The sequence below is a fragment of the Lipomyces doorenjongii genome (assembly GCF_038497915.1).
Source record: "Lipomyces doorenjongii strain NRRL Y-27504 unplaced genomic scaffold V1508scaffold_3, whole genome shotgun sequence".
NCBI classification, from domain to species: domain Eukaryota; kingdom Fungi; phylum Ascomycota; class Lipomycetes; order Lipomycetales; family Lipomycetaceae; genus Lipomyces; species Lipomyces doorenjongii.
In genome coordinates, this window is record NW_027118070.1 from 255,708 (window position 1) to 270,968 (window position 15,261).

General features: G+C 45.2%; 2 protein-coding genes and 1 non-coding gene across 3 annotated transcripts; all 3 read right to left on the minus strand.

Annotated features, from left to right (window-relative positions):
* Window positions 1–684: 684 nt before the first annotated feature.
* V1508DRAFT_409359 (uncharacterized protein) lies at window positions 685–1,226 on the minus strand. Its single transcript, XM_066939140.1, has one exon. It carries the CDS (start codon window positions 1,011–1,013, stop codon window positions 834–836), a length of 180 nt encoding a protein of 59 aa, XP_066798576.1. The 5' UTR covers window positions 1,014–1,226; the 3' UTR covers window positions 685–833.
* A 136-nt stretch (window positions 1,227–1,362) lies between these two features.
* On the minus strand, window positions 1,363–2,764 carry V1508DRAFT_409360 (uncharacterized protein). The gene has a single exon (XM_066939141.1). It carries the CDS (start codon window positions 2,530–2,532, stop codon window positions 1,504–1,506), a length of 1,029 nt encoding a protein of 342 aa, XP_066798577.1. The 5' UTR covers window positions 2,533–2,764; the 3' UTR covers window positions 1,363–1,503.
* Window positions 2,765–5,599: 2,835 nt separating this feature from the next.
* V1508DRAFT_t6 lies at window positions 5,600–5,703 on the minus strand. Its single transcript has one exon. It is a non-coding gene; the product is annotated as a tRNA-Lys (tRNA).
* Between the last annotated feature and the right edge of the window lie 9,558 nt (window positions 5,704–15,261).

A 15,261-nucleotide genomic window follows, 5' to 3' on the forward strand; every position in this document is an offset into this window, starting at 1 on the left:
CTCTGCCCACACCTGCATCTCTATATCGGTGACCGCACCACAAAAGGGAATGGGCCGTTGCACAAAATCCTCAAATGTTATTAGTGTACCTGCACCAGAATTCTTATTGAGGCGTCCTCAACATATATGTCAGCTTTTATATATTAGCAGTAATGTACATGTATAGCGACCCCCCCTCCATACTTGAGACTTTTTCCCTCCACATCAAAGCATGGAATCTTCTTCTAATGAAAGTAAGATCATCCTTGCCATAAAAGCACTTCAAAAACTAAGCGTTAGGGCTGCAGCAAAGATATATGGCATTAGTGAAACGATACGAGAACCAGATCCTTCGGCAAGGAATGGAGGAGCTTAGCAAACGCCGGAGGGCAAAAAAAAACGTCTACAGCAAGGAGGATCACTTAGTCAACAAGAAGCGCAAGATTACAAGACGAAAGGGACATTGCGCAACAGGTAAAGCGGGCAATACAGGCCAGTAGTGGTCGGAAACGAAGGGAAGAAGCGCTCATGCGGCGCTGTGGCAACTGAGGCAAGATCGCACACAACGCGCGTACCTGTCAGATTGTAATAGAGACGTCTGAGGAAGAGGATTCTGAGTAGTTTCAATTGATTTTAGGCGTTTTGGTGGATGTGTCATGATGTTTTATAACGTGGGTGTGGCTAGTGCGCCGCTCGTTTGGATGCGCCGCTCGTTATACATGTACGTTACTACACTTTGGTTTCATATGATGGCGTAACTAGTGCATCAAAACTATGAATTTTATTAGTGGCGCCAATTATGTCTACTTTGCATTCTGATCTTTAACTATAGTATCATACAGAAAACTTTTAATTCACTGCCTCAGCGAACGTACCAAGCCATGCATAACTCTTAAAAGTTTACCATCAATGCCGACAAACATTTGCTGAAGGCCCTGGAGAGTCTCACAGCGAATCCACGAGCGGCAAGACGCACACTTTCGGCAGTATTTCGAGTCTTCAACAATGACTTCAGATTGGTCCATGTTAGGCATCTCTCTTCTATCTAAAACACAAGTTTAGCAGGAGCAGGTAATTATATACGAGACAGCGTTAGCAATTATTACTTGGATTTGCGCTGTGCAAAAAAGTGATTGAAATAATGATTTCGTGAATCGTAAGGAAGTGGTAAGGAAGTGAACAAACAACAGGCGTGCATCAGTTGTTTACATGGGGCAAGGGTTATTGCGACGGGTTGGAATGTTACGCGTTCGGATTTTATTAAAGCTAGACCTAAAATGGTATAGCTTGGAACAAGACGCCAGTACACGATTTGGTACGAACCTCAGGATCCTCCACTAATATCAGGGCAAGGGTTTCCTTACCAATTGTACCTAAATAAGCCAGAATGGATAACACATGGAAATCACGTGCAGTTTTAGATATCTGATAGTGGTGCTGTCTATCGTCCATTTAGTTAGAAGCAACAGGAATAGTAGATTGTACAGGATATCGATGGAATTGTTCAGTAACTGCAGATGCATATCACAGTCTAGCGTGCTTGCTTGAACCTCGCTCTTTCACATGACGCCTCTTCATGACAGATGCAGATTGCCTCACTGTCCGAGATTCGAGATCATCTGAGAGTGAGTCTTTGGATTTCTCGTGCAATAATCTTGATGACTCTCGCCTTCGAAGCTTGCGTACTTTGATGCCGGCCTTGTGTACGTCCGGCAACATTTCGGACGCGAGACCACTGGTAATCATTTCGGCCTTGATTTTGACTTTCTTCAGTATGTGAGTGGACTTGTTCTTTCGATTCGTATTTTTGGTCACTTTAGATGTTGCGTGCATATTCTGTTTTCTGACCTTGGTCGTGGTTGTGGTGCTACTACTTTCCGTCGTCCTCCAACCCTTTTTGTCAGAGTATCCGACTATTGTAAGTGGCATTTTGCCCTTTCTATCTCGCTTTAATGTAATCACTTTGCTTTTGACGATAGCCTCAGGCTCCACGCGGTCAACATTTTTGTTGTTAGTCTTTTCTCTCTTGATGCCCCTACCAATTTTGATGGTGGCATGAATTTCTTCACTAACAATTCGCTTCGCTTCGATATATGCTTGGCTAGCTAATGTGGACGATGCACCGCCCCCCCGATCCTGTTCGATAGCTGACAACAGCTGATCATACACCACTCGTTCCTCCGCCAAAATAATTAACAGCATTTGGCATCGCTTGCATAACTTTTGGACATGTGGCCGGAAAAATAGATATCGAAGTTGTCTATGCGTGCAGGTCAATACCTCTTCGTTATCGCGTCGTCTGTTAATTGCAGTTTCGGGCTCATTGACTGGCGAACGCCTGGTTTCCAGCGGCCGTTCCCCTCGGTCTGACGACGAAGTGTTAACCATGACATCTTCGGCTGATGGCTTTCTCAGAGAGCCGAAGTAGCTGAAGGATAGTCGACGAGGAGGAGATATTTGTCCACTCTCAAGTGCACTAGATTGCTCGCCGTGATACTCGCAGAGTGCAGGAGACCTTCGTAAGAGGAATGTCCACGGAGGCATTTTAAGCATTGATCGGCAGGCTATATGGTGAACTAGTGACAAACTAATCTACCTATATTATCGAGTGAGCATTGCTAGATAAGGCGCGAATACTGCAGAGTTTATATACCCTGAATGAACAAGGAAAGGTGATCGGCGGTTTCGTAATATATATTTTCATTTTGACTGCTTACTCTTCACACGCCAAAGACTCGGTCATCAAGAAGCCTTTGAACGAATCCTGTAGTCTTGACGACCACACCAAGAATACACTTGGCGACGATAATATCAAATTAAATACAAACAGCTACTTAGCAGCCCCGGTTGCGCACTTCAGAATAATAACTATGCATCCGACTCAACTCAACCAATGACGTCAGGATATCAATGCCATGAAAAATATTATATTTTTAATGGCGATTAGATCTTGTCTGAATAGTTGGGTTCCTTTTGGCGCCAGTCGCCACTGCAGGTGTGCCGGCTGGGTGCTGAAACAAAAGAACAAAGCTAGCCCTCGATGACCAAGTATCATACCACCAATCCACATTGGGTCCGACTTAGTAATTAGTATGACGTGACTACTGAGTCGGCGAGTACGTTTACGAATGTTGCACGATATACGGGTGGTACATAATTTGCTGTGCATGTTAATTACAGCGCGAGCCACCGAGCCACGAAGTACCAAAAGATATCGCCCGACAACATCTCTACTACAGCAAGGCCTCGTCATAACGAATTAATTTAGCCAGGTCTTCCAGTTCGTTATATCGAGGATTTCGTTATATCCAGGATAATGCAATTTATTAATTCGACTACGAAAATATGCTCTAATATCCGTCTGCTGCTGTCCACTAAGCCTTCTAGTAATTAAAACTCGCTCATGCTTCAGAAGGACTTAATAAAAGCCTGATTTCCGTCATTCTGCTGCTCTTCATGAAGACGAAGCTTACATAGCGCCTCGATTGCCTCACCGATAGAAATTTTCGGACGGATCTCAACCTCTTCATCTGATTCCTGTTCAATTTCGGGTCGGTACCGTCAACTTCTGGGATTTATTAATCGCAAAAATGAAGCTCTAATCGTAAAGTATTCCTTATTAGGAAGGTAGGTTATTACCCTTTGTCCAGCAAACCTCTGTCCTCTGAAATATCATCAAGATTGGGTGTATCAATGGTTAGGTTTTAGAGACCTAAATGTCCAGGTAACTATACGATTTTTTGCTAGCTCATTGCTCGTATGGTTAATCGTAAACTTTTGCAACCAATCGTATAGTAATCATATTAGACTATACGATTACGAGTTACGAGTAATCGCAAATCGTATCCACCCCTAACTGGCACAATCGGGTTTTTATGCAAGCCGGTTGGAGAACGATAACCGCACGTGTGGAATGACAATGAAAGTCTGGCTCTGAGGTATGGGACGTGGCGGCGTAACCACCGCACTTCTATGACGTTCTGCCCTAACTTTAAAGATTAGCGATTTTGCAGAGCCTTGTCAAAGTATCAATATCTTGCAATCTCCTAAAACAGGCCACGACGCGTCTTCCACGCGCTGGGATTGATCTGTTTCGTTACTTTTATACATACTTATCTCTCCACTCGACCATCATGGGCCGCATCATTATGAGAAGACCCCAGAAGTCATGCCTCACGGCTACCATCCAGAGAGTCCACTACTTCAGGTGGAGCTAATTCTGATCGACACCGCCCGCCAAAGACGTTCGCTAGGAGTATTCGATGCGGGACTACTCTGACCTTATTGGACGGGGCAGTTTAGGCAAGCTCCATTGCACGTCCTTTTTAAGATCAAGGAACTGGCGGCACCGGCTGAGCGAAGAAGAGAAAGAAGAGCTCAGGTTGATCCTGCAGTTGATCTCTCGAATTATATGCCAAAATGTCAGAAGATATCGTAAGCGAGGAATATTAATTGTGTTGTCTTTGATCGCTGTCAAGCCATTACGTAGTGTTGAAGGAGTCGGCTAGCGAGATCCCTTGTAAAATCCCGATCGAGGAGTATTCATTCTCAAAAAGAGGAGATACTATCCACTACCGTGGAACGCCCGCGGCCAAAGCGCATGTTAGATGGGCAGTATGACGACTATCACAAAGGCAATTCGAATAATATTTTATGCAGCTGAATGCGTATTTAACGTTGAAGGACAAACAATTTACGGTTCACGTCATTTAACAGACTCGAATCCGAATTAGCCAACAGAGGACTCAGGATCAAATTCGAAGGTGATTGGAAATGGACGAGCTTCCAGAAAGCATACAAATAAGTACCTTTACCTCCCAGGCTTTTATTGAAGCCATAAACAGCAACAAAATTACAATCACAGTATTGGTCACAGGACGGAGAAGCGACCAATACAGAAGGATTATGGGCAGAATCAACAGACATGGGAACGACTGTTGAAAGCGAAGGGGGACAGTGGCGGGACACAATTTTCTTTAAGATAGCAATGTTGTTAGACAACCTGAAACGATCTGACTTGGCAAGAAATATGCTGTTTCAATTGAGTGTATTAAAATGACGGCTGGCGCAACATTATACTGACACATCTATGGACTTAAGTGCCAATTTCTAGATCTGCTTGCCTCTTGACAATGTAAAACTGCCAAGTCTAAGGCCAACAGATACTCTCGACACTAGGTGGTTGGTTGGCTGTCCGTGATGTTGCCAAAATAACCTGATTTGCACATATGATCTGGAACCTTTAATTCACGTTGCAGACCTCATATCTGGCTCCTGTTACATTGTCCTACCCTGCCTCGACCTATCGTTATAAGTCCACGTCTTATAGCATTGCCTTCACCAATAGTAAGTGATCCACTTACCACAACGCAAGCGAAGTAACATACTTGTTGAGATGATCGTCTTTTCATTGTCAATTAGGACATAATTTTCGTAACGTAAATTTACCTCGCTACCGATATACGATATATCGCGGCACAACACAACCAATTCACTAACAATTTCTGCAACAGTTTTAGTTTACAGAATGTTCACTAGAAAGAGAATGCAACAATTTCTGCAACAGTCCTAGTTTACAGAATGTTCATTAGAAAATGAATGCAACCGTGGTCAAAAAAATCACCCCACGGGGGTCTCGAACCCCCAACCTTGAGATCACCATCTACAATCCATACACCCAAAGCAAATAAGAGTCTCACGCTCTGCCAATTGAGCTAGCAGGGTATGAACTTGCTAAACAACAATAAAAGGAGCCCATGTACTATTTTCTGCGAATTCGCGGTCTCTCGCCTGATCACCCATTTCCCCTTTGGTTCTGGGTGTTTCGCGCTGGGTGTTAACTTCTCCGGTTTCCCCCTCTCTCTTCTTTGCCGTCCTTGCTTCGGACGTTTGTGGTCCTCTCTGGTGGCGCCGGTAGGGGTGCACACGAATAACGACTTTACGAATATTCGTAAGTCGAATACGAATAAATTGCTCTCGGCTGCTTATATAATATTCGCACGAATAAAATATTCATTATTCGTAATTATTCGTATTATTCGTAAGTCCTAAATAGTACTAACATCCTCCGATTTGTATACATCTCGCAGCAACACAAGACGTCTCATAGTGTCCGCACTCAACGAGTTCCTCCGCAAGCCTAGTAAATCGCGTCCACTGTTAAACAACCTTTCTACTGACACCCCAGAGGCTGGTATAGCTAAATAATCTCTGGCAGCCGCTGCCATTCGCGGATATTCATCGTTATGTGTCAGTTTTTCTCCTTTGTCACCGACTCATCTACCATTACAACTCCATCTCCAAAATATCGGTCGATGTCAGATAGTTGTTGTTTTCGCGGTTGCAACTTATGTAGTACTCGAGCTTCTACAGTCATACCCCTGGTTACGGAAGTTGCACTGGGTTCGAACGACTGCTCCGCAACACGTAGTGATTCCTTTATGTGCCTGATAACCGTCTGGGCCGCCACTTCTCCCAATTCTTTCTCCAGTAACAGGGTCTTGAAGCGTGGGTCCAAGACTAAAGCGAAATAATAGGCGTCCTGCCCATCCATGAGATGATAATACTTCTGGAATTTCTGCAAACTGCGGAGGCAGCTGCGGCAATCTCTGAATCAAGACCTGAAATTCACCCTCTCTGGATGTCGCGTCAAGCAACACGTCATGCAGCTCGTAGTAGATGGGTAGGGCCAAGCTAATTTGTGGTTGGCGCTTCGAAACAGTAAGCGTGAATTCCTCAAATTTTGCAAGGACACCTTCAATTTGCTGCAGACGATCCCAATCTTCCGCGGTGAAAGGCGGAAGATAAGTTTGATTCTCAATCCACTTTTTAATCTGCTGCTTCGCGTTCAGTGCATCTCTCATCATCCTATGGGTCGAGTTCCAGCGCGTATCGACGTCGTACTCGATAAACTTATCCTTCAACCGATTGGTCTGACAAATCAGCTTCCATTGCTGCTTCCTCTGCGGAGTTCTTGCTATCCACAGGGCCATAATTCGGAGTCAGGGCCATAATTCGAAGTCGAGCCAATGCGGAGTGCGGTCCAATCTCGTTGTTCTTCTGCATAAGATCACAAGCTGAAACTGCGGTACTATGATCGCCGGCTTTCAATGCTGAAAGTATATCACCAACGATCAGATTAAGTACATGCGCCGTGCAGCGGATATAGCTGTCCAGCCCTTGAAACCGTAAGGGCTCCTTTTCGCCTGAAGGAGAATCGACATCGCTGAATTTCTCCGCCAGATTGAAATACAATTCCGAGACCAAAGTTTCATTATTGGCAGCGTTATCTGCGGTGATTGCCAGGAGCTTATGCTCAATCTGAAGTTCCTCCAAGGTTTTTTGAAGTAACTCTGCTATATTCTCTCCGCTATGGATGCCGCTGATTTCCGCAAACTCAATAACCCTCTCTTGGTACTGGAAATCAGCAGTCAACCAATGACCAATAACTCCCAGTATGGCCTTAGAATTTTTGCTCGTCAGGCATCTAAAGAGAGTGCGATCGATTGACATGTGCGGTCCAGCTCGTCAATTAATTGTGCCCGACACGAATTGAATTCTGTGTGTATTCTACGAGCCAATGTCATGCGAGAGCTGAATGGGAGCGAAATACCTAGATCTTGGAAGATCTGCTGGAATGCCGGTGACTCGATAGCGTCAAATGCCATATTATTTAGGACTACCCACCGTACTAGGTTTCGTTCCAAAAATTTTCCTGCGTTGTCCTCCGCACGTTTCTGGAAGAAACTGGCAATTGACGGTTGTTTGGTGCTAGATCTGTCATCTTCCAGGCCACTTTCGGAGCCATTTGAAAAGATCCCATGTTTGGTGAGGTGAAATCTCATGTTGATGTTGATGTTGCTCTTGCGGAATCAGTTGTCCTCCAATTACATCGGGTACATCGTATCTCTCGATCCTCTAGTGGCCCTTTGCCCCTCTTCGGGCACCACAACTTTCCTGGAAGGCTATAACATCAAATTGCTCCCATAACGATTGATTCTGTGTTTTCTTTCGCGAAAATTCTGGTTCGCAGAGGACGCTGGAGTTGTCGACTGTAAGTCATCGGTTGACTCAGGCTGGTGCGAGGAGTCTGCTGGAGAACTTTGACGTTGGGTCAGTTAGCTTGTCGAGTCGTCCGGAGTAAGAAGCTCCCCTGGGCGCTGTGTAACGATTTTTTTTGACCATCCGGTCTTCTGGCAGTGCTTCTTCGTCGCTTCCATCATTAAGAAGGTGATAATCGATCCTTTCAGTACGTTGCCGGTGCTTGCGAGGAGATACAGAGATATCATTCATATTGCCGAGTGAAAATGCGACGACGGCTATTTTGTCCTCAACGACGAGATATAACTATTGGTTTTCGACAAATCGTTGCAAAGGCGTGTCTAGACGCGTGTCCGAGAGTAAACAAGACAACGCGACAATCGGTGGGGTTCACTTTACCCTAACCTCGTTATGTAAGCTGCGTCTCGGCAAAACTACGAATAATTACGAATCGAATACGAATAAGACCGCCCAAACCAATAGTCGAATACGAATATGAGTTGAGCCCCAAAAGTCGAATACGAATGAGCAAAATCTTTATTCGTGTGCAGCCCTGGGTGGCGGGCTGCCTGGGTTGGTGTCATAGCCTCCGGACCCTGGCAGGCAGCTGGTGCTGTCGCATAAACGCGGTTTCACCGTACCTGGTCACTGCACAAGTCCTCATCTTCCATCTGCGGCGCCAAGGTGCACTCCCATGCAGATGCTTAGCCCATCATGATACCACTGTAGGCCCGGGGTGCATGTAAATTGGGTCCGTGTGCTTATTATTGCAATCTTACAAGTAACCGAGTAGCCTGTTCGCCCATTTCAGCCGAGTCGTGGCGTCCTGTATATTCTACTTTAAAGTTTACGCTATTTTCTACATTGTGTGTTTTCAAAAAAGACAGGTTCTGCCCTGATTCACAAATCAGCCCTTTGCACAACGGCCATTCCGACTGCATCAACTCTCCAACCGACCACGGCACAGTCTAATCAGCCGTAAGAGTAACTCGTGTTCTTTTGCTGCAAATTTATACCGCGGCAATAATATCATGGCAAATAACTTCAATACCTTTCTCTTAATGCGCTCTCGAGCAAGGTACGATTGGGAGTCCGGCAATTATTGTGGGTGAATGAGCGAAAGAGTAGGAGTGCCAAAGCCGCGGGGAAATTGTGTCCAATCACATGGCATGATGTCGGCTGTATTGGGACGCGCTAACCACCTCGCATCCAATGTCTGTTTGACTGAAAATATCGGCTTGGCTATTCATGAATAAGTGCGTCTTGTCTCGTGCTAATGAGTACGCGGACCTTAGTCTGGCCAGTTGTTCTAGTCGATGAATTCCATGCCGCTATAGCTACTACATGTTTATAGCTGATACTCCAGTTTCTGAATAGTTGAAAGTAATAATCGTGGTCTTCTTTAGTTACAGAAAAATATAATCATAGTTCAATTTAGTGAGGATCACTCCCGTTAAATCGCGAGTTTCGCGAAAGAGTTATTCTGAAATAAGTTCAAGTAGTAAATCAATTCAAAGAAAGAAAAATATATCATAGTCGCTATCACGGTAAATTCGCAATTTCGCAGTTCTCCCGTAGGAAAACTTCCCTATACCGACAAGGTGTATCGCAATCTCCAAAGTGGGTATCTGTGATTTTCAATCTTTACCTCAAAAACCTTTTCCTTGTACGCCGACATCAGCTAACGTGAGTTGTGACTATGGCACGCTATGCCGGTTAGGGCGATCCTGCGGGAACTTTTACAATGTGCCTGAGAACCTTCCTTTGGACCTCCTTAAATGAAGTAATGCGGCAAATTCTCGTGTCTGGGCCGCTTACAAAAAATTTACTTTCACCGACGAGCAAACTGATAACTAGTCCAGCTCCTTTCCTGATCTTCGAACCAAGCTTTCAACATAAATCTCTAGAGCATGGCCGATAGCGACTGCGAAATTCTATCCGACAGCGGGCCGATGATCTCATCCTTGACGAAGGTCTGGGTGACGACGTTCTTTGTTTCTGGGTGTCCATAATGCAGGTGGCGGCAGTCAATCAATTTCGCAAAGCGTTTCGTCTGAGGCATTTCGACACGAGAACGTGCGTTCTTTTAAACTACAGCGGAAGTTCACGAGCGAGAGCGAAAATAGACAGCTCTGACAGATTGCTGGCTGCGCCCCCACCAACGACAAGCCTAATCAGGCAAAGTAAATTCAAAGTAAGAAAGAATACAGACTGCAGCAAGCAGGCGAAAGACAAGGAACCAACACAGTCTAGGGATCGACACGGATAAGCAGATAACGGATATATGCGTGGATATCCAGCTCGGATACGGATACAGGTAATAAGGCAATTTTGATTAGTCATCATATCCACAGATATACATGGATAGCCACGGATAGGACTAACAAATATAATGTTAAGTAATAAATATTCAGATACTTTAAATGAGTTACGAAATATTCAGTTCTTGTGACGGATGCTACAATGATCCCGAGCCTTGCTCACTGGTTGTTGCGAAGGAAGGTCCTTAAGGAATCCATAACATGAATCTGATTAGTAGTGTAGCTTCCGAGCCGCACTGTCGAATATCTGGTATTGTGGCATTTGTTGAGTATAAACCGCTATGCTCTATCAAAAAATGACTGATTTAATCGCTATCGCGGTCAGCATCGCTATCTCAACTTCCGCATCTGAAACGCTCAAGTGTGTACCAACAGCTTCCTCCGCTTCTCAGGGTTGTAATGCAGTAATCGTGCAGCCCGGAAAGTGTCATGTCCCGGGGTGCTTATTTGTGCTTTAGCGCATTGGAACCTTCACTTCCGAGAGTCTAGCACATTCGTATTAAGTGAGGAGCAGGCAAGAAATGACAGTCTAACTGCGTTGGATATCCTCATTGGGGGGGTTTTAGAACGTAAATATAGACCTACGATTTCCTTTCGTTTCAACATTATCACTCGGACCAGACCCTAGTCCACCACTATCATTTCATCTCTATATCCATTACGAAAATTCCAGTCCTTTCTTATTGATTGCTGGATCATAGAGTTTTCATCCCGATTACGCTCTATATTGATTAGTCATATGGATAATGCGGATATGGATACGGAAAAAGCCTTTATCTGGATATGGATACGGATGCGGATACAAGCGTCCCTACCAAGACCCTTAACGAGTCTCACGTTCGACCGGTAACGTCTGTTTCAGATTCTTATCTTTCCCTGTTTGCGCAGTTACTCTATTTCTACAGATTACTGCGAAAGGATGATAGCTGGGAAATGACTCTTATATGTCCACCACAAATTTTAGCACCGGTTATGCATAAGGTGCCTCCTCGGTCACCAGCACTTTCATTTTGACGCGCTCGGAGATCGCTTAGAGGAAGGGTATATACTGTGAAGGCGTCATCATGACGTCCGAGCTTCTAGTTTGGTAATGGGCCGCTGCCTTAAGCGTTGGATATTCGATCCATTGTCACACAAATCTTCATGCGACAATGCATACCAATCTACACAAGGGTTCCGTAGCTCGTTTTGTTTGTGTTGTCGCTCTTTATGTGTATTATTTTGTTAAATATGAATTGTGGTTCTCACATCCTCAAAGACCAGCTCGGAAATGACCTCACTGGCGCCTACGCTACAAGAGGCAGATGGCTTATTATTGTTTTTGTCGTAATCATACGACTTTAAACCAGACTTTTCAGTAATTTTGCCGATGTACCGATTTGCCATACGATTATCTCCAGAAAAGACCTTCCCCCATAACAAAATATAGGCGGGAATGGATACCCCTGCTATCGTATCGGCGCCGATAATGCGAAATTCGGTGAATCGGCGACTTCCCTAACTGCCATCAGATATTATTATAGGAGAAACATTGGAACCCTACCCGCTTTCCTCTTTGGGACTAGCTTACCAATTTTGTGGACGGTATTATGCGCAAAGGTTAGTCCCGACAATCGTACCATGCCATCACAACTTTGAAATAACGGCACCATTTTTGTGGCTATAATGCTCAAACTAAAACTATCTACTACTTGTGCGGTAAATCCTAGATTAAGGTATTTTTTGGCTTCCCAATTGAAAATTGGTGGAATGTTTGTTCAATGACGAAACGGGGTACATTGGTCGGGCAAATTGTTAAACGCGTAATAAACACACACGCGCGTTCCGTGGAAAGGTCGCTCGCTAGCTTATGATCGTAGCCTGTAGAATGTTTTGGGAGAACAAATTGTTTGGATGTGGTTTCTCTAGAACCCTGGTTTGAAGACTTCGATTATGGGAGTTTAAGTATAAATAGATTGGTAGCAGTGACGGACGCCGTTCTCACTGTATTGAAATTATATGCGTACCTTCGCTTCCAAGCCAAATCAATATCTGCACGAACATCAATATATGCATTCGCCATGGCTCGCCTGATTAAGACGTCTATGCAGACTTCAAATAGTAACGACGACGTCAGCGCAACGTGGACCGAAAGCGGTGAGTCCATCATTAACGAAGGCCCAACTTAGGTCTTATGGGATCTTACTTCTACTGCGCCTGCCATGGCTCCCTTCAGTTTGAAGGACACTCGGGAGATAATCGAGGCTGGCAAGAATCGTGACGGCTTCTGGGGTTCGGAAGACATGGTCCGACAGCTTAGTAAGCTCATGAAATCTTTGAGAGGTCCTATCCAAGTTGCCTAGGCCGGTTTTGTTTCGACCAAAGCAGTAACCACCAGGCACTTCCTTCTGATGAAACTTACTTTGAACGACAAGCCCATTAAGGAGGAATAAAGCCCCCGATGGATACTTCGAGATCGAGGGTCACCGCTATAGTCAGGATATATGCTATCCAGAAGGCCACCACGACATGGATGGCAGTAAGGGAATGCGGACGATCCTTCAAGAGCGACGACTCTTGAATGACGGTCTCCCTCGTCTTTGTACGCGTAAGCCAGCCGAGATCGACCTCTCTCAGCCAACACAATGCTGCGCCACGCACTTGTTGTCACAGCAGCCCGACTTGCTATCGCAGCGGTCACGGCTCGAGATCTCTGTCACATCGCGTCGACATTTGTTCTCGATGTATCCGAAGTTTCACCGCGTAAGCAACTTCATCGAACGGGTCTGGGCTTACGCGAAGAGGCAAGCGCGAGCGGAGTGCGACTATTCCTTCACGGTGTTGAGACAAAGGGTTCCCCGCATTCTGTCAGAGGTCCCGGTTAATAGTCTCCGCATCTTCGCTCGTTTAGCCTGGCGCTACAAATGCGTACACAAAGGATCTTGGAGGGCGGCAACGTTCAAGGAGACTCGCCGAGATTGTACAACGGGGAGCAGACAGCGTTGAAAATGCTCTCCGATGCTGGTTGTTCCAAACGAACTGGACACAACAAGCGCAGTTGTCCAAGAGTGTTGAAGTTATTAATGGCCAACAACGCTGGAGCAGGCTCTTTACCGGTCCAGGGCATGGGAACGAGGAGGAGGAGACTGGGAGTGGCGAGGATGGTGAAGATAGTATGGACGACGAAGATGTTGAATTTGCTGAGGAAGATGTTGAATTTGCCGAGATGTGGGTAGGTACCTTGGCGTAGATGGACATGCATTTCAAAACACGGCGAAGTCGTTTACAGATAGATATCAATTAAGCAAGTGGCTTGTGTTGTGTCTATTCCCTTTGTGTGGCTACGTCGTGAAGCTGTTACTGTCCTCAAGCCCCAGGTACGAGAGGGCTTAGCCTCTGCCATTAGGGCTAGAAGTTCACGGTTCCTTGACTGCCATGGCTTCACATAGTACTACTTGGATTTAACCATTGGTTTGGCTGCATTGTAGATTGATAATACCCTTTCTGAACAGCATGCCCCATAGATGGACTTGTCCTATGATGCAACTTTACTCCTTAACCTCCGCCCGGGAACCCAGTAATTGCGTTGTGTTTGTGCTCCACAACAACCCTAATAGTTGCAAGCTCCCTCGTTAGTGCGGCTTACCTGGTTGCGTTGCTTTCCGAAAACCTTCGTTGTACGGTTGGTTCTGGACGTAGACAAATTGCTTTGCTGCTGCTACTCGTGGTAAGTGGTGGTATATGTATATGCGCACGCCGGTTAGAACACAACACGGCTACCAGGTGTAGTTTTATCCTGGGCCTATAACCTCTGCCGAGGAACCCCTTTGTCCTCCCAAATATTATCAACAATTAGGGGTACTATTCACTACTGCATTGACTCCTTCGATATGGAACCTTTTTACACGTCGTTGTCGCCAGCCGGGTGTAGATTACTTGCTCTTGAATGATGGGTACGAAGGATATGAGCCTGTGGAGAATGTCTCGCTCACCAGCGGCCTACAGTCACCAATTGAGAGCTCCTTTTAGCTGGTAGAGATCTACTAGGAATGAGGATGATCTCGTTGGAGTCGGGGACTATGAGGACTCTCACATTACTGGCAGATCAATACTCGAAGGAATCGGACATGCAATTAGGCATATGTACTTCATTTTTCACTTAATCTTTGAGTCACGTGCCTAACTATAACGATTTTTTGCGAGTGACTCAAGTGATTGCTCGTATAGTTAATCGCAGACTTTCACAACCAATCGTATAGTAATCGTATTAGACTATACGATTACGAGTTACAAGTTGCTCGCAAATCGTTCCCACCCCTCAAGATATGCAGTGGCTATTGTTATCTCGGGTTCATTCGAGTGGATCTTGCTTCCTTTAACTACTCACCTATTAATAACTTGGGTCTAATTAATTTTCCACTGTCAACCATCCCAGGCTATATGTGGCCCTGATAAACTATTATTTCCGGTTTTCAGTACTTTATTATAGTAGTGCTCGATATATGCTCCATTTGAACGCTACAGGACTAGCTCATCACCCTAGAAAAGATTTAACACTTCGTTAGTCACCCTGATGTACCTGGTACACCTAGAAAAGCTGACCTGGGACGTTTCTCTGGCACACCGAGCACCTCGAATGAAGGTTCAGGGGCATGAGCACAATTTATCCTTTAGCTGTTGGAAAGTATCAACCGTTACTAACAGTATCAGGTATAGCTGTCTATGGCTTAACTACAAGCGCTTGTTAGGCACCTGAGAACCGAAAAATGAGTGCCAGCAACCTGTCTCAGCGAAAACACGTCGTCCATGTAACTAACTACCATGACGTAAGGTTACATATACCCTCTATTTTCAATGCTAAACTTGAAAGGCTTTCGTGCCTCTCCAACATTCGGAGGCCGAGAAATTGTTTTGGGTGCTTGCCCCATATTTTGTTCGGGAT